The 24,945-nt window shown below is 51.3% G+C and overlaps 1 protein-coding gene across 1 annotated transcript in view; it reads right to left on the reverse strand.

Annotated features, from left to right (window-relative positions):
- Positions 1–24,945, reverse strand: part of LOC142729278 (uncharacterized) — a 65,271-nt gene that overhangs the window by 12,518 nt on the left and 27,808 nt on the right. The window contains exons 6-11 of the mRNA XM_075849246.1: positions 15,843–15,998; positions 15,576–15,767; positions 14,888–15,491; positions 13,056–14,771; positions 12,298–12,395; positions 11,757–11,820 (exon numbers count right to left, since the gene is read on the reverse strand). Coding sequence (XP_075705361.1) covers positions 11,757–11,820; positions 12,298–12,395; positions 13,056–14,771; positions 14,888–15,491; positions 15,576–15,767; positions 15,843–15,998 — 2,830 coding nt within the window. The remainder of the gene's footprint in view (positions 1–11,756; positions 11,821–12,297; positions 12,396–13,055; positions 14,772–14,887; positions 15,492–15,575; positions 15,768–15,842; positions 15,999–24,945) is intronic.

Raw genomic sequence — 24,945 nt, forward strand, 5'->3', positions numbered from 1 at the left:
CCGTATAATCCTTCTAGACACACTGCAGTATAATCCTAGACACACCGCCGTATAATCCTTCTAGACACACCGCAGTATAATCCTAGCCACACCGCCGTATAATCCTAGACACACCGCCGTATACTCCTAGACGCTGCGCCGTATACGCCCCCGCACACTCCGCAGTATAATCCTAGCCACACCGCCGTATACTCCTAGACGCTCCGCCGTATACACCTCCGCACACTCCGCTGTATAATCCTAGCCACACCGCCGTATAATCCTAGCCACACCGCCGTATAATCCTTCTAGACACACCGCAGTATAATCCTAGACACACCGCCGTATAATCCTTCTAAACACACCGCAGTATAATCCTAGACACACCACCGTATAATCCTTCTAGACACACCGCAGTATAATCCTAGCCACACCGCCGTATAATCCTAGACACACCGCCGTATAATCCTTCTAGACACACCGCCGTATAATCCTAGACACACCGCCGTATAATCCTTCTAGACACACCGCCGTATAATCCTAGACACACCGCCGTATAATCCTTCTAGACACACCGCCGTATAATCCTAGCCACACCGCCGTAAACTCCTAGCCAAACCGCAGTATACGCCCCCGCACACTCCGCTGTATAATCCTAGACGAACCGCCGTATAATCTCCTAGACACACCGCCGTATAATCCTAGACACACCGCCGTATAATCCTAGCCACACCGCCGTAAACTCCTAGACGCTCCGCCGTATACGCCCCCGCACACTCCGCTGAATAATCCTAGACGAACCGCCGTATAATCCTAGACACACCGCCGTATAATCCTAGACACACCGCCGTATAATCCTAGACACACCGCCGTATAATCCTAGACACACCGCCGTATAATCCTAGACGCTCCACCGTATACTCCTAGACGCTCCGCCGTATACGCCCCCGCACACACCGCCGTATACTCCTAGACACACCGCCGTATACTCCTAGACACACCGCCGTATACTCCTAGACACACCGCCGTATACTCCTAGACACACCGCCGTATACTCCTAGACACACCACCGTATAATCCTAGACGCTCCGCCGTATACGCCCCCGCACACACCGCCGTATAATCCTAGACGCTCCGCCGTATAATCCTTCTAGCCACACCGCCGTATAATCCTAGACACACCGCCGTATAATCCTTCTAGACACACCGCAGTATAATCCTAGACACACCGCCGTATAATCCTTCTAGACACACCGCAGTATAATCCTAGACACACCGCCGTATAATCCTAGACACACCGCCGTATAATCCTAGACACACCGCCGTATAATCCTAGACACACCGCCGTATACTCCTAGACGCTCCGCCGTATACGCCCCCGCACACTCCGCTGTATAATCCTAGACGCACCGCCGTATAATCCTAGACACACCGCCGTATACTCCTAGACGCTCCGCCGTATACTCCTAGACGCTCCGCCGTATACTCCTAGACGCTCCGCCGTATACGCCCCCGCACACTCCGCTGTATAATCCTAGCCACACCGCCGTATAATCCTAGACACACCGCCGTATAATCCTAGCCACACCGCCGTATAATCCTAGACGCTCCGCTGTATAATCCTAGACGCTCCGCCGTATAATCCTAGACACACCGCCGTATACTCCTAGACGCTCCGCCGTATACGCCCCCGCACACTCCGCCGTATAATCCTAGACACACCGCCGTATAATCCTAGACACACCGCCGTATAATCCTTCTAGACACACCGCAGTATAATCCTAGCCACACCGCCGTATAATCCTAGCCACACCGCCGTATAATCCTTCTAGACACACCGCCGTATAATCCTAGACACACCGCCGTATAATCCTTCTAGACACACCGCAGTATAATCCTAGACACACCGCCGTATAATCCTTCTAGATACACCGCAGTATAATCCTAGACACACCGCCGTATAATCCTTCTAGACACACCGCAGCATAATCCTAGCCACACCGCCGTATAATCCTAGACACACCGCCGTATAATCCTAGACACACCGCCGTATAATCCTAGCCACACCGCAGTATAATCCTAGACACACCGCCGTATAATCCTTCTAGACACACTGCAGTATAATCCTAGACACACCGCCGTATAATCCTTCTAGACACACCGCAGTATAATCCTAGCCACACCGCCGTATACTCCTAGACGCTCCGCCGTATACACCTCCGCACACTCCGCTGTATAATCCTAGACGCACCGCCGTATAATCCTAGACACACCGCCGTATACTCCTAGACGCTGCGCCGTATACGCCCCCGCCCACTCCGCAGTATAATCCTAGCCACACCGCCGTATACTCCTAGACGCTCCGCCGTATACACCTCCGCACACTCCGCTGTATAATCCTAGCCACACCGCCGTATAATCCTAGCCACACCGCCGTATAATCCTTCTAGACACACTGCAGTATAATCCTAGACACACCGCCGTATAATCCTTCTAGACACACCGCAGTATAATCCTAGACACACCACCGTATAATCCTTCTAGACACACCGCAGTATAATCCTAGCCACACCGCCGTATAATCCTAGACACACCGCCGTATAATCCTTCTAGACACACCGCCGTATAATCCTAGACACACCGCCGTATAATCCTTCTAGACACACCGCCGTATAATCCTAGCCACACCGCCGTAAACTCCTAGCCACACCGCAGTATACGCCCCCGCACACTCTGCTGTATAATCCTAGACGAACCGCCGTATAATCCTAGACACACCGCCGTATAATCCTAGACACACCGCCGTATAATCCTAGACACACCGCCGTATAATCCTTCTAGACACACCGCAGTATAATCCTAGACGCACCGCCGTATAATCCTAGACACACCGCTGTATAATCCTAGCCACACCGCCGTATACTCCTAGACGCTCCGCCGTATACGCCCCCGCACACTCCGCTGTATAATCCTAGCCACACCGCCGTATAATCCTAGACACACCGCCGTATAATCCTAGACACACCGCCGTATAATCCTAGACAAACCGCCGTATAATCCTAGACACACCACCGTATAATCCTAGACGCTCCGCCGTATAATCCTAGACGCTCCGCCGTATAATCCTAGACGCTCCGCCGTATAATCCTAGACGCTCCGCCGTATACGCCCCCGCACACACCGCCGTATAATCCTAGACGCTCCGCCGTATAATCCTTCTAGCCACACCGCCGTATAATCCTTCTAGACACACCGCAGTATAATCCTAGCCACACCGCCGTATACTCCTAGACGCTCCGCTGTATACGCCCCCGCACACTCCGCTGTATAATCCTAGACGCACCGCCGTATACTCCTAGACACACACCGCCGTATAATCCTAGCCACACCGCCGTATACTCCTAGACGTTCCGCCGTATAATCCTAGACACACCGCCGTATACGCCCCCGTACACACCGCCGTATAATCCTAGACACACCGCCGTATACTCCTAGACACACCGCCGTATAATCCTAGACACACCGCCGTATACGCCCCCGCACACACCGCCGTATAATCCTAGACGCTCCGCAGTATAATCCTACCCACACCGCCGTATAATCCTAGACACACCGCCGTATACGCCCCCGCACACACCGCCGTATAATCCTAGACACACCGCAGTATAATCCTACCCACACCGCCGTATAATCCTTCTAGACACACCGCAGTATAATCCTACCCACACCGCCGTATAATCCTAGACACACCGCCGTATAATCCTAGACACACCGCCGTATAATCCTTCTAGACACACCGCAGTATAATCCTAGACACACCGCCGTATACTCCTTCTAGACACACCGCAGTATAATCCTAGCCACACCGCCGTATAATCCTTCTAGACACACCGCAGTATAATCCTAGACACACCGCCGTATAATCCTTCTAGCCACACCGCCGTATAATCCTAGACACACCGCCGTATAATCCTAGACACACCGCCGTATAATCCTAGCCACACCGCCGTATACTCCTAGACGCTCCGCCGTATAATCCTAGACGCTCCGCCGTATAATCCTAGACACACCGCTGTATAATCCTAGACGCTCCGCCGTATAATCCTAGACGCTCCGCCGTATAATCCTAGACGCTCCGCCGTATAATCCTAGACGCTCCGCCGTATAATCCTAGACGCTCCGCCGTATAATCCTAGACGCTCCGCCGTATAATCCTAGACGCTCCCCTGTATACTCCCCCGCACACTCCACTGTATACGCCCCCGCACACTCCACTGTATACGCCCCCGCACACTCCACTGTATACGCCCCCGCACACTCCACTGTATACTCCCCCGCACACTCCACTGTATACGCCCCCGCACACTCCACTGTATACGCCCCCGCACACTCCACTGTATACGCCCCCGCACACTCCGCTGTATACGCCCCCACACACTCCACTGTATACGCCCCCGCACACTCCACTGTATACGCCCCCACACACTCCACTGTATACGCCCCCGCACACTCCGCTGTACCGCCCCCGCACACTCCACTGTATACTCCCCCGCACACTCCACTGTATACTCCCCCGCACACTCCACTGTATACGCCCCCGCACACTCCGCTGTATATGCCCCCGCACACTCCGCTGTATACGCCCCCGCACACTCCGCTGTATACGCCCCGCTCACTCCGCTGTATACGCCCCCCGCAGTCCGCTGTATACGCCCCCCGCAGTCCGCTGCATACGCCCACGCAGTCCGCTGCATACGCCCCCCGCATTCCGCTGTATACGCCCCCCGCAGTCCGCTGTATACGCCCCCCGCAGTCCGCTGTATACGACCCCGCGCACTCCGCTGTATACGCCCCGCTCACTCCGCTGTATACGCCCCCCGCAGTCCGCTGTATACGCCCCCCGCAGTCCGCTGTATATGCCCCCCCGCAGTCCGCTGCATACGCCCACGCAGTCCGCTGCATACGCCCCCCGCATTCCGCTGTATACGCCCCCCGCAGTCCGCTGTATACGCCCCCCGCAGTCCGCTGTATACGACCCCGCGCACTCCGCTGTATCCGCCCCCCGCAGTCCGCTGTATCCGCCCCCCGCACACACCGCTGTATACGCCCCCCACAGTCCGCTGTATACGCCCTGTTCCGCCTCCGCTGTATACGCGCTCCACTGTATACACCCCCCGCACGCTCCACTGTATACACCCCCCGCACGCTCCACTGTATACACCCCTTGCACGCTCCACTGTATACACCCCCCGCACGCTCCGCTGTATACGCCCCTCACACACTCCCTGTGCCGCCCCCGCTGTATACGCCCTGTGCCGCCCCCCCTGTATACGCCTTGTGCCGCCCCCCTGTATACGCCCTGTGCCGCCCCCCCAGTATACGCCCTGTGCCGCCCCCCCTGTATACGCCCTGTGCCGCCCCCCCAGTATACGCCCTGTGCCGCCCCGCTGTATACGCCCTGTGCCCCCCTCCCTGTATACGCCCTGTGCCGCCCCCGCAGTATACGCCCTGTGCCGCCCCCCCTGTATACGCCCTGTGCCGCCCCGCTGTATACGCCCTGTGCCCCCCTCCCTGTATACGCCCTGTGCCGCCCCCGCAGTATACGCCCTGTGCCGCCCCGCTGTATACGCCCTGTGCCGCCCCCCCTGTATACGCCCTGTGCCGCCCCCCCTGTATACGCCCTGTGCCGCCCCCCTGCCATGCCTTAACATTCCCTCTCTATAAATGTTTCCTGAGGTCTGTGCGGGGCAGTGGGATCCATCCTCTGTGGACACGTTTATTATAACATTATTACATTACCTGCTGTGCGCTGCGGGCGGGGGAGCTCCTCTTCCTCAGTGACTGGGAGAGAAAAGTTTTTTTTTTCTGCCCTTCCACTTCTTGTTGCTGCGTTTCACTTCACTTCCGGGTTGTCTATCCCAAGCCTCAATCCTACAGTGATGATCTCACAGGGGGCGGAGCCGACGTCAACCTACATGTCCCATGATGCCTAGCAAAGCAAAGGCAGACACTAAAACGAATGTGCGTGTTCCCTGCATCTCCAGTAAAGCTCACCGCGCATGTTCACAATCAGGCATGGTGGGAGATGTAGTCTCAGAGCAGAATATGCCGCTCTCCAGAACTCCTCCTACCCGGAAGTAAAGAAAAACATAAGCCGGAAGCAGATGTGAGGGGGGCAGGGCCCGGGTTACGTCTGTGAACGCATAACCTGGAAGCTCAACCGAGCACGTCCGACCGGCTGTCATACCGTCACTCGGAGAGAATAACGGAAAACATAAATAACATTCATAGTACTGCAGCAGAGCCTCATATACACCCCACAGCTGCTGCAGAACCTCATATAACATACCTCAGCTGCTGCAGAACCTCATATAACATACCTCAGCTGCTGCAGAACCTCATATACACCCCCACAGCTGCAGCAGAACCTCATACACAGCCACAGCTCCTGCAGAACCTCATATACACCCCCACAGCTGCAGCAGAACCTCATATAACATACCTCAGCTGTTGCAGAACCTCATATACACCCACACAGCTGCTGCAGAACCTCATATACACCCCCACAGCTGCTGCAGAACCTCATACACCCCCTCAGCTCCTGCAGAACCTTATATACACCTCTACAGCTGCTGCAGAACCTCATGAACATACCCCAGCTGCTGCAGAACCTCCTATAACATACCTCAGCTGCTGCAGAACCTCATATAACATACCTCAGCTGCTGCAGAACCTCATATACACCCCCACATCTGCAGCAGAACCTCATATAACATACCTCAGCTGCTGCAGAACCTCATATACACCCCCACAGCTGCTGCAGAACCTCATATACACCCCCACAGCTGCTGCAGAACCTCATATACACCCCCACAGCTGCTGCAGAACCTCATACACCCCCTCAGCTCCTGAAGAACCTTATATACACCCCTACAGCTGCTGCAGAACATCATGAACATACCCCAGCTGCTGCAGAACCTCATATAACATACCTCAGCTGCTGCAGAACCTCATATAACATACCTCAGCTGCTGCAGAACCTCATATACACCCCCACATCTGCAGCAGAACCTCATATAACATACCTCAGCTGCTGCAGAACCTCATATACACCCCCACAGCTGCTGCAGAACCTCATACACCCCCTCAGCTCCTGCAGAACCTTATATACACCCCTACAGCTGCTGCAGAACCTCATGAACATACCCCAACTGCTGCAGAACCTCATATAACATACCTCAGCTGCTGCAGAACCTCATATAACATACCTCAGCTGCTGCAGTACCTCATATACACCCCCACATCTGCAGCAGAACCTCATAGAAAACATACCTCAGCTGCTGCAGAACCTCATATACACCCCCACAGCTGCTGCAGAACCTCATATACACCCCCACAGCTGCTGCAGAACCTCATATACACCCCACAGCTGCTGCAGAACCTCATACACCCCCTCAGCTCCTGCAGAACCTTATATACACCCCTGCAGCTGCTGCAGAACCTCATGAACATACCCCAGCTGCTGCAGAACCTCATATAACATACCTCAGCTGCTGCAGAACCTCATATAACATACATCTGCTGCTGCATAACCTCATATACACCCCCACATCTGCAGCAGAACCTCATATAACATACCTCAGCTGCTGCAGAACCTCATATACACCCCCACAGCTGCTGCAGAACCTCATACACCCCTCAGCTCCTGCAGAACCTTATATACACCCCTACAGCTGCTGCAGAACCTCATGAACATACCCCAGCTGCTACAGAACCTCATATAAAATACCTCAGCTGCTGCAGAACCTCATATAACATACCTCAGCTGCTGCAGAACCTCATATACACCCCCACATCTGCAGCAGAACCTCATATAACATCTCAGCTGCTGCAGAACCTCATATACACCCCCACAGCTGCTGCAGAACCTCATACACCCCCTCAGCTCCTGCAGAACCTTATATACACCCCTACAGCTGCTGCAGAACCTCATGAACATACCCCAGCTGCTACAGAACCTCATATAAAATACCTCAGCTGCTGCAGAACCTCATATAACATACCTCAGCTGCTGCAGAACCTCATATACACCCCCACATCTGCAGCAGAACCTCATATAACATACCTCAGCTGCTGCAGAACCTCATATACACCCTCACAGCTGCTGGAGAACCTCATATACACCCCCACATCTGCAGCAGAACCTCATATAACATACCTCAGCTGCTGCAGAACCTCATATACACCCCCACAGCTGCTGCAGAACCTCATATACACCCCCACAGCTGCTGCAGAACCTCATACACCCCCGCAGCTCCTGCAGAACCTTATATTCACCCATACAGCAGCTGCAGAACCTTATGAACATACCCCAGCTGCTGCAGAACCTCATATAACATACCTCAGCTGCTGCAGAACCTCATATAACATACCTCAGCTGCTGCAGAACCTCATATACACCCCCACATCTGCAGCAGAACCTCAGAAAACATACCTCAGCTGCTGCAGAACCTCATATACACCCCCACAGCTGCTGCAGAACCTCATATACACCCCCACAGCTGCTGCAGAACCTCATACACCCCCTCAGCTCCTTCAGAACCTTATATACACCCCTGCAGCTGCTGCAGAACCTCATGAACATACCCCAGCTGCTGCAGAACCTCATATAACATACCTCAGCTGCTGCAGAACCTCATATAACATACCTCAGCTGCTGCAGAACCTCATATACACCCCCATATCTGCAGCAGAACCTCATATAACATACCTCAGCTGCTGCAGAACCTCATATACACCCCCACAGCTGATGCAGAACCTCATATACACCCCTCAGCTGCTCTAGAACCTCATATACATCCCCACAGCTGCTGCAGAACCTCATATACACCCCCACAGCTGCTGCAGAACCTCATAAAACACCAGCTACTGCAGAACCTCATACACCCCCAGCTGCTGCAGAACCTCATAAAACACCTCAGCTGCTGCAGGACCTCATACACATCCCCAGCTGCTGCAGAACCTCATATACGCACCCCAGCTGCTGCAGAACCTCATATACGCACCCCAGCTGCTGCAGAACCTAATTTCCCCCCTAGCTCCTGCAGAACCTCATACACCCCCAGCTGCTGCAGAACCTCATATACGCACCCCAGCTGCTGCAGAACCTAATTTCCCCCCTAGCTCCTGCAGAACCTCATACACCCCAGCTGCTGCAGAACCTCATATACACATCCCAGCTGCTGATGAACCTCATATATACATCCCAGCTCCTGCTCTACCATTGGATTCAGCTGTATCTGCGTCCTGAAGATGCAGATAGTTTAAACCGGGAAAAATAATTGATGAAACTGAAATTTGCAAGATGACGTCGATTAATTGCGCGGAACTTCGGTTTTGTATTTTTTTCGCGGTTTAAAGGTTCCCTTTAAGAGAATTATGGGATATGTGAATGAGAGAATAGAGTCCAGCAATCTGAGCCCGTTACAGCTGATACTTAAACTTTGCTTTGGGTGACCACCGCGTCCTAGGATCAGGGGGTAAATGACATTTTATAAGGGGGGCACCCCATCATCAACGTGTTACTGGAGGCCCTATCGTTTTTAATCAGACCATCCCTAAGTTCTGGGAAGTCACCTTGGACGTGCTAAAAACCGTTATTATGTTGGCTTCTATATCAGTTTCCGGATTTGCTCCGACTCTCGACCATAAGAAAAGACCTCGGACGCGGTTACAAGCAGCCATCTTTTATTTACACAGAAAATATCCATCACTTGAAGAACCGCAATCGAGTCCTCGGCACCATTCTGTGGTGTGTGGACCACTCCCGTTCCCGCTCTTCCATGGTCGGCAGCCTTCCATTACCCAATCACTTGTTCACTTTCTGTGTTGGGGACTACTTTCTCAATAAATGCAATAGTCACCATCGTTGGGGCCCACCAGTAGGTATTCTGTGCAGCAATTAGGACCCAAATATCATCCAGGACGTAGCATAAGCTACGAGCACAGAGACCAAATTTAGGGAGGTGAAGGATAAGTTTAAAAAAAAATAATTGGTGTGGAGCAGATGCTTCGCATGATAAAACGGTGTCTACTGGTTTCTGCCGGTAAACGAGAAAGCACGTGGACCGACGCTCGTTTAGCTCCATCTACATGAAGCAATGATTGTAATGTATAGGGACGATTTGTTCTTCCCCATTCAGTTTACATCATTGTCGACAACACATCTCGTTTACACGGGGCGATCAGTGATCAGTGAGCGTTTGACGGTTGATCGCTGGGCCCTTTTATATGGGCCGATGATTGGGAATGAGCGTTAAGTTTCCCCGATCATCGAGCCATGTAAAGGTGCCTTAATAGTTGGGCTCATAGTGTATTAAAGGCTTTTCTGGAAGGACTACGGCCGGGTTCCCACGTAGCGTAAATGGACTGCGCAGAGAAGAGGGAGGGGGGTAAGTATAAACTTTTTTTTTTTACCCCAGCTTTCCGCAGTGGAAATTCTGTTCGAAAAATCGCACCACAATGTGGTGCGGTTTTTCGGACGGAAGGTGCTGTAGGTTCCGGGTTGGATACGCTGCAGTTTTAACCTGTGGGAACCCGGCCTAAAGCCTATGAGATATGAAGACCCTAATTTAGCTGGTATCTTGAGCTGGCCATACACTTGAGATAGCTAGTTCGACCGCAGTTTCTGTAGTCTCGAACCACCGGGACCAAATTTTACCAAATTTATCTGGGCATCGTCTGCTGAGATATGGTTTTTGATACATGGGGCAGTGGCGTAACTACCGCCGTAGCGGCTGCTACGGGGCTCGCGGCATGAGGGGGCCCGTGTCGCCCGCCGGCACGGGCCCCCACCATGGCCGGAGGCTCCGCTAGCAGCCGCTATGGCTGCTACAGCGGGACGCCACTGAACACTACGGCAGAGCAGGGAGGTATCTCCCCGCTCTGCCATTAAACATAAGACATGTATCCCCTATCCACAGGATATCCACAGGACAGGGGATACATGTGTGATCGCTGGCAGCGATAGGGAGAACGGGGGACTGAAAGTCCCCTGAAGTTCTCCATCACAAACCTCGGACTTCCGGGGTCTGTGTCGACAGCTCCGTAGAAATGAATGGAGCGCCGGTCCCGCTTGTGCGCATGCGTGACCAGCGCTCCTTTCATTTTTATTGAGCTGCGCAGACGCCGGAAGTCAGAGGTTAGTCATGGAGAACTTTGGGGGACTTTTGGTCCCCCGTTCTTCCTATCGCTGCCAGCGATCACACATGTATCTCCTATCCTGTGGAGAGGAGATACATGTCTTTTGTAGGACACACTGTAGGTCAGATGTTTTTTGGGGGTTGGGGCTGCATGGCGTTACAAACAGGGGGCTGTATAGCGTTACCTACAGGGGGGCTGTATAGCGTTACCTACAGGGGGGCTGTATAGCGTTACCTACAGGGGGGCTGTAGCGTTACCTACAGGGGGGCTGTATAGCGTTACCTACAGGGGGGGCTGTATGACGTTACCTACAGGGGGGCTGTATGGCGTTATCTACAGGGGGGGCTGTATGGCGTTATCTACAGAGGGGGGGGGCTGTATGCGTTATCTACAGAGGGGGGGGCTGTATGGCGTTATCTACAGGGGGGGCTGTATGGCGTTATTTACAGGGGGGCTGTAAAAAAGGCACTATCTACAAGGGTAGATAGCCAGGGGAGGGGGGCCCCAGTCAAAAGTTTGCTATGGGGCCCAGTCTTTCCTAGTTACGCCCCTGACATGGGGATATATTTGTTCACCAGTTGCTTCCAATGCGCCAAGCTCAGACCCTCCGTATCCTTCCAGGCCATAATAACAATCTTTCTGGCACAGAAAAGAACAAAGCGAAAAAATATCTTGTCATAATGGCTCTGTATCACTTCATTCAAAATGCCCAAGAAGCACAACTGAGGGGTAACAAGTCGTGGAAATTCAAAGTGTGTGCATAGGAACTCCACTACCTCCGACCAAAAGGGGGCAACTCTGGGACATACCCACACACAATGTAAATAAGTACCAACATCCGACAGCGAAAACAACTATCTGAAGTCAATGCCCCCATCCTCTGAAGTGTGACTGGTGTGTAATAAATCATATGCAAAAACCGAGACTGTATCAGAAAATCTTTCCACCTCCTTCCAGTCCTCCTCTGCCAAGTCAGGGACACCCCCCCCCCCTCCAACATATTAATGCTTCATCAAACGGTCTATGTCCAAGGGATGTCATTAAGGTGTATACCCGGGTGAGGACCTTTGAAAGATCTGTATCGCCAAGAAGGTCCTCCAACCTGGAGAAACCCACCTGAGGTGACAGGGAACCAAATTGGGCACACCAAGCTTGTCGCAGCTGGAGATAATGGAAAAAAACTGTCCCCGAAATATTAAACCTCTCCTGAAGATCTGAAAAGGATACAAAGCCAGAGTCAACAGTAAACACCAGACCCAGGAATTTGACCCCCGACCACTCTCGGCAATGCCTCAAGATGGGACAACCAAGGATTATTCCATAATGGTGTCCTAGGTGAGTATACAGGGACCGTAGGGACCCCCATCGGAGCATGAGCCACTTACCAAGCCACAGCCACCGTCCAAAGAGGCAGCGGAATGCAACCTGGGGATTTAAATCAGTATAACAAATTTGTAAGACTTTCGTAAGAAGACAGGAGCGCCCCCGCCAGAACAGTGGCTGCATGACTCATATCTATCCACCAGCGTGCCATCACCAGTCGAGAGGCCAAGTAGTACATAGAAAGATTTGGCGCCGCCATTCCTCCCGTCCGTTTAGGGGCCTGCAGCAGACTAAGACTGAACGTAGGAACCAATGGAAGGATCGGGGAATACTATCCAGTTGTTTAAAGAATCTTTTGGACAACACAACAGGACAGGCAGGAAAGAGTTATTAAAATTTTGGTAAATAGTGTACATGTTATTTCAATGGGGACCATCATGGTCTGCAAATTGAAATCTAATTTTTTTAATCTAATTTCTAAGAGAAAAGCTTGGGGCTTTGGGTGAGAGGGTTACGTTCCGTCCCATAGGAGATGAGTGAGGTTTCAGCTTACTTCTTACTGTCTGCGTGAGTTTTCTGGTGTCGATGAAGGGAAGGCTTGCAGGCGAACGGTTTAGCGCACTCTGTGCAGGAGTATGGTTTCTCCCCAGAGTGAACCCTCCGATGTTTTTTAAGTTCCCAGGTTGTGATGAAACATTTACCGCAGTCAGAGCAGAAGTATGGCTTTTCTCCCGTGTGAGTTCTATGATGTTTTATTAGATCGGAGCTACTGATAAAACTTTTGCCACATTCTGTACAAGAATACGGCTTTTCCCCCGTGTGGATTTTAAGATGTACGATCAGGTGCGAGTTCCTGATGAAAGATTTTCCACATTCTGTACAAGAGTAGGGCCTCTCACCTGTGTGTGTCCTCACATGGGCAATTAGATCTCGGTTAGCGATAAAACGTTTCCCACATTCGTCACAAGAATACGGCCGATCCCCGCTGTGAAGTTTTTCATGTCTCCGGAGGTTTGGTTTCCTCACGAAACAGACCCCACATTCTGAACACTGAAACGGTTTCAAGTCTGAGTGGATTTTTTTATGGATGGAGAGATTAGACTTTGATTTGAATGATTTTCCACATTGGTTACATGGGTAAAACCTCCCATGTTGCCTCTGGTGTTGGACAAGATCAGATATAAAATAATAAAACTTGCCACAGTCCGAGCAGGGATAGGTTGGCTCTGTTGTGGCACGGCACTGAAGATTGGGATGGACTGAGCTGTGCTTAAAACCATCAGAAAGTGGTGGGGAGAGACAGTCTTGATGTTCAGAATTCATATGACTTGTGGGTGTATGAATGTTGGTGAGACTTTTTCCATTAGGTGAGACTTGTTCCTCCTTAATTTTAGTGGATGGATATAATTGTACGTGATCTGTGGGTGTATAGATGTTGAGGTCTGTGCATTTTCTTCCATCACCTGAGACTTCTTCCTCCTTATTATGAGGAGATGGATATTGTTGTACATGATCTGTGAGGGTACAAATGTTAGGGTCCTTGAGGTTTCCACCATCACCTGAGACTGGTTCCTCCTTAATATGAGGAGATGGATGTTGTTGTACATGATCTGTGAGGGTACAAATGTTAGGGTCCTTGAGGTTTCCACCATCACATGAAACTGGTTCCTCCTTAATATGAGGAGATGGATGTTGTTGTACATGATCTGTGAGGGTACAAATGTTAGGGTCCTTGAGGTTTCCACCATCACCTGAAACTGGTTCCTCCTTAATATGAGGAGATGGATATTGTTGTACATGATCTGTGAGGGTACAAATGTTAGGGTCCTTGAGGTTTCCACCATCACCTGAGACTGGTTCCTCCTTAATATGAGGAGATGGATGTTGTTGTACATGATCTGTGAGGGTACAAATGTTAGGGTCCTTGAGGTTTCCACCATCACATGAGACTGGTTCCTCCTTAATATAAGTAGATGGATATTGTTGTACATGATCTGTGCAGTTTCCTCCATCACGTAAGACTGGTTTCTCCTTAACACAACTAGATGGGTATTGTTGCGAATGATCTTCGGGTGCATAAATATCCGGTTCTGTGAGGTTTCCTCCATCTCGCGAGACTGGTTCCTTTTTAACTTTAGAACATTGATACTGTTGCTTAGGACCTGTCAGCTTACTGCAACTCTCTTCAAAATCTGATTCATGAAAAGGCAATAATTCTTCTTTTATGCAAGTAGAGGGACAACCGGTCGCGGAATTCTTAGGTGGTCCTGTTGGAAGAAATGTATTGACCTCAAAATCATTTTCTAGATCCTAATCTTTAACATTTGCTCAGTTTCTTAATTGTATACTCTGCTGATGTTTAAAAGGGATTATGTTATCTTACCCATTGATGTGAGGGGCCGGTGGTCCTCCATCATGACGTCCTTGTACAGATCCTTCTTACCCGAAGGTGTGCGGTTCCGGTGGTCCTCCATCATGACGTCCTTGTAGAGATCCTTCTTACCCGGTGGTGTGCGGTTCTGGTGGTCCTCCATCATGACGTCCTTGTACAGATCCCTCTTACCCGGGGGTGTGCGGTTCCGGTGGTCCTCCATCATGACGTCCTTGTACAGATCCTTCTTACCCGGTGATGTGAGGGGCTGGTGGTCCTCCATCATGACGTCCTTGTACAGATCCCTCTTACCCAGTGATGTGCGGTCCCGGTGGTCCTCCATCATGACCTCCTTGTACAGATCCCTCTTACCCGGAGATGTGCAGTTCCGGTGGTCCTCCATCATGACGTCCTTGTACAGATCCCTCTTACCCGGAGATGAGCGGTTTCGGTGGTCCTCCATCATGACCTCCTTGTACAGATCCCTCTTACCGGGTGGTGTGAGGGGCCGGTGGTCCTCCATCATGACGTCCTTGTACAGATCCTTGTGTTCTTCTAGATACTCCCACTCCTCCATGGAGAAATAGACGGAGACATCCTGACATCTTATAGGCACCTGACACACAATGATACAGTCATCATCCAGACACATTATACCTTGTGTTATTATATAATGTCCCAGCATTCCCGGCAGTGTCACCTCTCCAGTCAGCAGCTCAATGATCTTGTGGGTGAGGTCTAGGATCTTCTCATCATTGTTATTCTCATGTATCAGTGAGTGAGGTGTAGGCTCCGTGATGGGGGTCTGGGTCCTGCACCATCCACCGGACACATGAGGACGGCTGCTGGGGGTCACACGCACTCCAAATTTCTTCTTTACTACCGTGTAGTCCTGTGTATAGACAGACACTGATGAATATCACAATAAACATTCCAGGAATTGGACATAATTCCTAGAATCGCTCACCTCCCTGATCAGAAGGTAGACGATCTCTAGGGCAAGATTTAATATCCTCTCTGCCATGCAAGTTTTCATCTTGTCCATTCTCTGCTCAGCAACTGATTCATCTCTGCCATTAAAGATTATTACTGGAATAATGATGTACGCCTCCGATAAATCAATCTGAAATAGAAACATAAGGTTATCTGAGGATATTGCCAATGAATAATTTCCATGCATGTTTGACGTATGCACCGGGAAAGCTGATAAAGGGATGGATGTGCTGTATGATGGGACTGATGCCGGGAGGGATGTGCTGTATGATGGGACTGATGCCGGGATGGATGTGCTGTATGATGGGACTCATGCCGGGAGGGATGTGCTGTATGATGGGACTGATGCCGGGAGGGATGTGCTGTATGATGGGACTGATACCGGGAGGGATGTGCTGTATGATGGGACTGATGCCGGGAGGGATGTGCTGTATGATGGGACTGATGCCGGGAGGGATGTGCTGTATGATGGGACTGATTCCGGGAGGGATGTGCTGTATGATGGGACTGATGCCGGGAGGGATGTGCTGTATGATGGGATTGATGCCGGGAGGGATGTGCTCTATGATGGGACTGATGCCGGGAGGGATGTGCTGTATGATGGGACTGATGCCGGGAGGGATGTGCTGTATGATGGGACTGATGCCGGGAGGGATGTGATGTATGATGGGACTGATGCCGGGAGGGATGTGCTGTATGATGGGACTGATGCCGGGAGGGATGTGCTGTATGATGGGACTGATGCCGGGAGGGATGTGCTGTATGATGGGACTGATGCCGGGAGGGATGTGCTGTATGATGGGACTGATGCCGGGAGGGATGTGCTGTATGATGGGACTGATGCCGGGAGGGATGTGCTGTATGATGGGACTGATGCCGGGAGGGATGTGCTGTATGATGGGACTGATGCCGGGAGGGATGTGCTGTATGTTGGGACTGATGCCGGGAGGAATGTGCTGTATGATGGGATTGATGCCTGGAGGGATGTGCTGTATGATGGGACAGATGCCGGGAGGGATGTGCTGTATGATGGGACTGATGCCGGGAGGGATTTGCTGTATGATGGGACTGATGCCGGGAGGGATTTGCTGTATGATGGGACTGATGCCGGGAGGGATGTGCTGTATGATGGGACTGATGCCGGGATGGATGTGCTGTATGATGGGACTGATGCCGGGAGGGATGTGCTGTATGATGGGACTGATGCCGGGAGGGATGTGCTGTATGATGGGACTGATACCGGGAGGGATGTGCTGTATGATGGGACTGATGCCGGGAGGGATGTGCTGTATGATGGGACTGATGCCGGGAGGGATGTGCTGTATGATGGGACTGATGCCGGGAGGGATGTGCTGTATGATGGGACTGATGCCGGGAGGGATGTGCTGTATGATGGGACTGATGCCGGGAGGGATGTGCTGTATGATGGGACTGATTCCGGGAGGGATGTGCTGTATGATGGGACTGATGCCGGGAGGGATGTGCTGTATGATGGGATTGATGCCGGGAGGGATGTGCTGTATGATGGGACTGATGCCGGGAGGGATGTGATGTATGATGGGACTGATGCCGGGAGGGATGTGCTGTATGATGGGACTGATGCCGGGAGGAATGTGCTGTATGATGGGACTGATGCCGGGAGGGATGTGCTGTATGATGGGACTGATGCCGGGAGGGATGTGCTGTATGATGGGACTGATGCCGGGAGGGATGTGCTGTATGATGGGACTGATGCCGGGAGGGATGTGCTGTATGATGGGACTGATGCCGGGAGGGATGTGATGTATGATGGGACTGATGCCGGGAGGGATGTGCTGTATGATGGGACTGATGCCGGGAGGAATGTGCTGTATGATGGGACTGATGCCGGGAGGGATGTGCTGTATGATGGGACTGATGCCGGGAGGGATGTGCTGTATGATGGGACTGATGCCGCGAGGGATGTGCTGTATGATGGGACTGATGCCGGGAGGGATGTGCTGTATGATGGGACTGATGCCGGGAGGGATGTGCTGTATGATGGGACTGATGCCGGGAGGGATGTGCTGTATGATGGGACTGATGCCGGGAGGGATGTGCTGTATGTTGGGACTGATGCCGGGAGGGATGTGCTGTATGATGGGACTGATGCCTGGAGGGATGTGCTGTATGATGGGACAGATGCCGGGAGGGATGTGCTGTATGATGGGACTGATGCCGGGAGGGATTTGCTGTATGATGGGACTGATTCCGGGAGGGATGTGCTGTATGATGGGACTGATGCCGGGAGGGATGTGCTGTATGATGGGACTGATGCCGGGAGGGATGTGCTCTATGATGGGACTGATGCCGGGAGGGATGTGCTGTATGATGGGACTGATGCCGGGATGGATGTGCTGTATGATGGGACTGATGCCGGGAGGGATGTGCTGTATGATGGGACTGATGCCGGGAGGAATGTGCTTTATGATGGGACTGATGCCGGGATGGATGTGCTGTATGATGGGACTGATGCCGGGAGGGATGTGCTGTATGATGGGACTGATGCCGGGATGGATGTGCTGTATGATGGGACTGATGCCGGGAGGGATGTGCTGTATGATGGGACTGATGCCGGGAGGGATGTGCTGTATGATGGGACTGATGCCGGGAGGGATGTGCTGTATGATGGGACTGATGCCGGGAGGGATGTGATGTATGATGGGGCTGATGCCGGGAGGGATGTGCTGTATGATGGGACTGATGCCGGGTGGAATGTGCTGTATGATGGGACAGATGCCGGGAGGGATGTGCTGTATGATGGGACTGATGCCGGGAGGGATGTGCTGTATGATGGGATTGATACCGGGAGGGATGTGCTGTATGATGGGACTGATGCCGGGAGGGATGTGCTGTATGATGGGACTGATGCCGGGAGGGATGTGCTGTATGATGGGACTGATGCCGGGAGGGATGTGATGTATGATGGGACTGATGCCGGGAGGGATGTGCTGTATGATGGGACTGATGCCGGGAGGAATGTGCTGTATGATGGGACTGATGCCGGGAGGGATGTGCTGTATGATGGGACTGATGCCGGGAGGGATGTGCTGTATGATGGGACTGATGCCGCGAGGGATGTGCTGTATGATGGGACTGATGCCGGGAGGGATGTGCTGTATGATGGGACTGATGCCGGGAGGGATGTGCTGTATGATGGGACTGATGCCGGGAGGGATGTGCTGTATGTTGGGACTGATGCCGGGAGGGATGTGCTGTATGATGGGACTGATGCCTGGAGGGATGTGCTGTATGATGGGACAGATGCCGGGAGGGATGTGCTGTATGATGGGACTGATGCCGGGAGGGATTTGCTGTATGATGGGACTGATTCCGGGAGGGATGTGCTGTATGATGGGACTGATGCCGGGAGGGATGTGCTGTATGATGGGACTGATGCCGGGAGGGATGTGCTCTATGATGGGACTGATGCCGGGAGGGATGTGCTGTATGATGGGACTGATGCCGGGATGGATGTGCTGTATGATGGGACTGATGCCGGGAGGGATGTGCTGTATGATGGGACTGATGCCGGGAGGAATGTGCTTTATGATGGGACTGATGCCGGGATGGATGTGCTGTATGATGGGACTGATGCCGGGAGGGATGTGCTGTATGATGGGACTGATGCCGGGATGGATGTGCTGTATGATGGGACTGATGCCGGGAGGGATGTGCTGTATGATGGGACTGATGCCGGGAGGGATGTGCTGTATGATGGGACTGATGCCGGGAGGGATGTGCTGTATGATGGGACTGATGCCGGGAGGGATGTGATGTATGATGGGGCTGATGCCGGGAGGGATGTGCTGTATGATGGGACTGATGCCGGGTGGAATGTGCTGTATGATGGGACAGATGCCGGGAGGGATGTGCTGTATGATGGGACTGATGCCGGGAGGGATGTGCTGTATGATGGGATTGATACCGGGAGGGATGTGCTGTATGATGGGACTGATGCCGGGAGGGATGTGCTGTATGATGGGACTGATGCCGGGAGGGATGTGCTCTATGATGGGACTGATGCCGGGAGGGATGTGCTGTATGATGGGACTGATGCCGGGATGGATGTGCTGTATGATGGGACTGATGCCGGGAGGGATGTGCTGTATGATGGGACTGATGCCGGGAGGAATGTGCTTTATGATGGGACTGATGCCGGGATGGATGTGCTGTATGATGGGACTGATGCCGGGAGGGATGTGCTGTATGATGGGACTGATGCCGGGATGGATGTGCTGTATGATGGGACTGATGCCGGGAGGGATGTGCTGTATGATGGGACTGATGCCGGGAGGGATGTGCTGTATGATGGGACTGATGCCGGGAGGGATGTGCTGTATGATGGGACTGATGCCGGGAGGGATGTGATGTATGATGGGGCTGATGCCGGGAGGGATGTGCTGTATGATGGGACTGATGCCGGGTGGAATGTGCTGTATGATGGGACAGATGCCGGGAGGGATGTGCTGTATGATGGGACTGATGCCGGGAGGGATGTGCTGTATGATGGGATTGATACCGGGAGGGATGTGCTGTATGATGGGACTGATGCCGGGAGGGATGTGCTGTATGATGGGACTGATGCCGGGAGGGATGTGCTGTATGATGGGGCTGATGCCGGGAGGGATGTGCTGTATGATGGGACTGATGCCGGGAGGGATGTGCTGTATGATGGGACTATATTCTGTCTCCAGAGGTTTGTCTCCCTCTCTGTTACGGGGCTTTACCTCCACGTGCTCAGGCATGACAGGCAGAACTGTGGGGCATATAGCCGTCATCCTTAGGGTTACGTACAGGAGCATACACTGGACTGGCACAGACAGCAATGCCCTGCACATTTCGTGTGTAGTTTATACATTAAATAATTTGTCCATTTTGCACCCCTGAATTCCTGACTGTGATCCTGTCCCTGTCTGGATCAGCCATGGATCTGTCCTTTCATAGACATGACGGATGTTCTAATCCCCTTCACCTCCCCCCTCGTTTACATCCCCGAGCCCAGCACTCACCCCAGCACTTCCTCAGACAGCAGCTGTACAACAAAGAGGTTCCGGAGTCACTGAGCTCCTGCCCCACCTTCTATGGCGTCACTTCCTCTGAGAGCTAAACTGACCTCTGAACAATACTACCCTCATCATGTTACTCTGGAGCCCGAGCATGCTGGGACTTGTAGTTTTCTCTGGTTACACATCATCCCTGTATTGTCCTATAGCCTATAACACAAGTATGGAAATAGTAGTTGACATGTTGGAGGTTGTAGTTCTCTGCTGTTAGGCATCCATACTGTATTTTTCTTGATATTCCATATTATGAACTGGCATCTACCTGGTTGATTTTATGAGATTGAGGGGGGGGGGGGGGGGGCGGGGGGGGACGTCATGGAATTATTTTTATATTTTTGGATGAACTCGATCATCCAGAATTGCTGTTTTTTTTGGTCACCTCCGCTCCCAAATTAAATGGAATAAAATGTGATCGAAAAGTTATAGATACCCAAAAATGATACCAATAAGGACTACAGCAGAAAACAAGTTCTCACGCCGCTCCATGGACGGAAAATGAAGACGTTACGGCTCGCAGAATACGGCGACACAATGTTTTATACAGACGCGCAGAACAAAGTGAACATGTCGTTTTTACTGCACGGTGAACGTCTTAGAAAACAAAACCTGAAAAACAATTGGAGGAATCTCGTTTTTTTTTTTATATTCCACACCACAAAGAATGTTTTGCCGTTTCCCAGTACATTATATGGTACAATAAATGATGCGTTTAAAAACAACTACGTTTAACTAGTAATAACTTACTGCGTCTCTTTTTTAGAATCGGTCACACAACGGCCTCCCAAATCCAGGGTGTAGTTTAACCTACAGGTATTTCCAAGCCAGGCCTATAGAGACTACTAGTAGTTGCGCTCCTTTAGTGGTGCTTACACCGAACATTTTGCACTAACATTATACAGTGCGTTGAAAAACTATTTGCCCCTTACTTGAATTAAAAATGTTGATAATTTGTCCCATTTAAATGTTTCACATCATCCAACCTATTTTAATTCCATTCCATTTAATGAGAATAATTAAAAACCTATTTTGCCCATGTGATCAAGTATTTTCCCCCCTAAAGCGAATAACTGGTTGCGCCAGCCTTGGTGGTAACAACTGCAATCAAACGTTTGCGATAACTTGCGATGAGTCTTTTACATCTCTGTGGAGGAATTTTGGCGCGCTCGTCTTTGCAGAATTGTTTTTATTTGGTTACATTGGAGGGTTTTCGAGCATGAAGTGCCAATTTAAGGTTTTGCCACAGCATCTCAATGGGATTCAAGTCAGGACTTTGACTCGGCCACCCCAAATCCTTAATTTTGTTTCTGTTGACCCATTCAGAGGTGGACTTGCTTGTGGACCTCGGATCTTTGTCCTGCCCCTTGGTGCTGCAGCTAGTCTGTGCTCCTGGGGGAGAGGCTCTAAGCAAAATTATTCTCCTTCCTACTCTGGCAGCTGACAACAGTGCCTTATTTTCCCAGCAGGAGGAGTCTCCAAAGCTATACCGCCATGGAACTGCAGAGGCTCCGCTCCTTTCCTGACAAGCAGGAATGAAAGCTATTTCTATTGGCTGATCTGCAGGTATCAGAAGATTACAATGCAGAGACAAGGTTGTGGGGAGAGTGACTGTGCATGCATGTCCACCAGAATTGAGCTCACTAGGTGGACGTGCACATTGCTATACACTTCGAACACCCGGAGGCGCCATAAATATGTAAGGTAAATTTCATAACTCTCCACTGGATCATTTTTTTTTTTAACAGTAAATGGAAAACATTATTTTTTTTATGATCTTTACAATGTATATGATATTTAATAATGGGACCACTAAGTTAAGGGTCTAAAAGTAGTCATGGCGACGTGTCCCTCTATTGTCCAGCAGCCCGGCCTCCTGGGATGACGTTTCATCTCAGGTGACTGCTGCAGCCTGTGATTGGCGGCAGCCAATCACATGGGATGAAACGTCATCCGAGGAGGCCGGCCTGGATGGAGAAGTATATAAAGCGGGTAAGTTTAAGCTTTTCTTTTGTTTCAGCTATTCCGTCGCAAAAAACGCAACATTTAAGATTTGTCGCAAGTTTTACCTCCGCATTAAATTAAATGGGGAAAACCTGCAAGAAAAAACCAGCAATTTCACAGCATAATGCTGCGGATTAATATAAATCTGATTGTTCAAATCTCATTCCCTCTACTGCTCCTGCATTAGGCCTCAGGCACACGAACGTAAAAACACCCGTAATTACAGGCCCATAGACTTCTATTAGCCATGGGTACCTTCCCGTTTACTTACAGGAAGGTGCCCGTGGCGTTGAAAAACATGTCCTATTTCGGGCTGTAATAACGGCACGGGCAGGCCCACAGAAGTCTATGGGGCTCCCGTAATTACGGGAGCGTTGCTAGGCAACGTCAGGGGATAGTCACTGTCCAGGGTGCTGAAAGAGTTAACTGATCTGCAGTAACTCTCAGCACCCGGGACAGTGACTACCGCTGGAGTTAATAGTATTAAAAGTTAACTTACCCAGAACTCCCTGCTTCTTCCTCCAGTCCGGCCTCCCGGGATGACGTTTCATCCCATGTGACTGGTGCAGCCAATCACAGGCCAATCACAGGCTGCAGCGGTCACATGAACTGCCGCGTCATCCAGGGAGGACGAACTGGATGTCAAAAGAGGGGCGCGTCACCAAGACAACGGTACGTATGAACTTCTTTTACTTTCAATAGCTGCGGAAATTCTACCCAAAAGGGCTGCCCCTTCTCTCTTTCCAGCACTGATAGAGAGAAGGGGCTGCCGATTAGTGCAGCGAAAACGGATATGTAAATACTGGTGGAATATGGGTCAAATACGTGTAACAAAGGACCCGCATTTATGCCAGTATTTACGGGAGGAAAAAAATACGTTCGTGTGCATGAGGCCTTAGGCTGCAGATTTTACGCAATGAAATACGTTGCGAAAGATCTGCAGTATTTATTCTACTAAATGTCTATACTCAATAGACCGAGATGTGATCCTTAAAAAGTTGTGGTGTAAAGGGGAAATTCGCGTAATAAAGTAAAACAAATAATGTTATTCTCAGACTGTAAAAGAGATCAAAACCTGAGAGGGTCTTTTTGGAGGTAAAAAAATAACAAAAACGTTGAGTTTTCATTTATATACCCGACGAAGCTAAGAATTATCCATAAAGGCCAGACAGTCGTCTTAGGAGATCCCGTCCTTAGTTACAGCTTGTGACGAATATTTTTGAAACATACATCGAATAATATCTGGTTTCTGCCGGACAGCCGCCTCCTGTAATGTCCGTGGCTGCGGGCTGTCGGTGCCAACCTCCCACTGACAGCCGCAGCCACGAGTCGGCAAGCGCTGGCCCCAGCCTCCTCCTCAGGAGACGCCAGCTCTTGCATCCACTCCCCTCTGCCGTCCCGTAGGGTGCGCGCGCATGCTCGTGCCCGCTCTTAAAGGGGCAGCGCGCGCACCGAACCTCACGGGTCAAAGTTCGTCCTTGAGGTTCGGTGCGCGCGCATGCTCGTGCCCGTTCTTAAAAGGGCAGCGCGCGCACCGAACCTCAAGGACGAACTTTGACCCGTGAGTACCCTGGACTATAAGAGGGGTCCAGCACCCTAGTTCTATGGCTGAGTTTTGTTGTGTTCCCTATAGTTTGTTTATGTGATGGCCTCCTAGTGTGTTTCCTGTTCCAGTCCCTGTCCCTATATCTGTTTCCAGTTCCTGTTCCTAGCAATCCATACCTTCCTGGTCTAGCACTGAGCTGTGCCAAAGTCGTGCCGTGCTGCATCCACATCTGATTTGCTTCACCTCGCCTGACGTTCGCCTGCTACCCAAGTCCCAGCCGAGCCTGCACTGCAGCTGTCTGAGCTGCCACAGGTCCTATAGAACTATAGACCCTCACCTGCTCCCTGTTGGCCAGCTGCCTTACCGCCAAGGCGGTACGGCCCAGTGGGTCCAAAGACCCTTCGTGACACCTCCATTGTAATGAATGGAAATCCTAAGAAAAGGGGCTT

The sequence above is a fragment of the Rhinoderma darwinii genome, unplaced genomic scaffold (genome assembly GCF_050947455.1).
Source record: "Rhinoderma darwinii isolate aRhiDar2 unplaced genomic scaffold, aRhiDar2.hap1 Scaffold_717, whole genome shotgun sequence".
Classification (NCBI taxonomy): domain Eukaryota; kingdom Metazoa; phylum Chordata; class Amphibia; order Anura; family Rhinodermatidae; genus Rhinoderma; species Rhinoderma darwinii.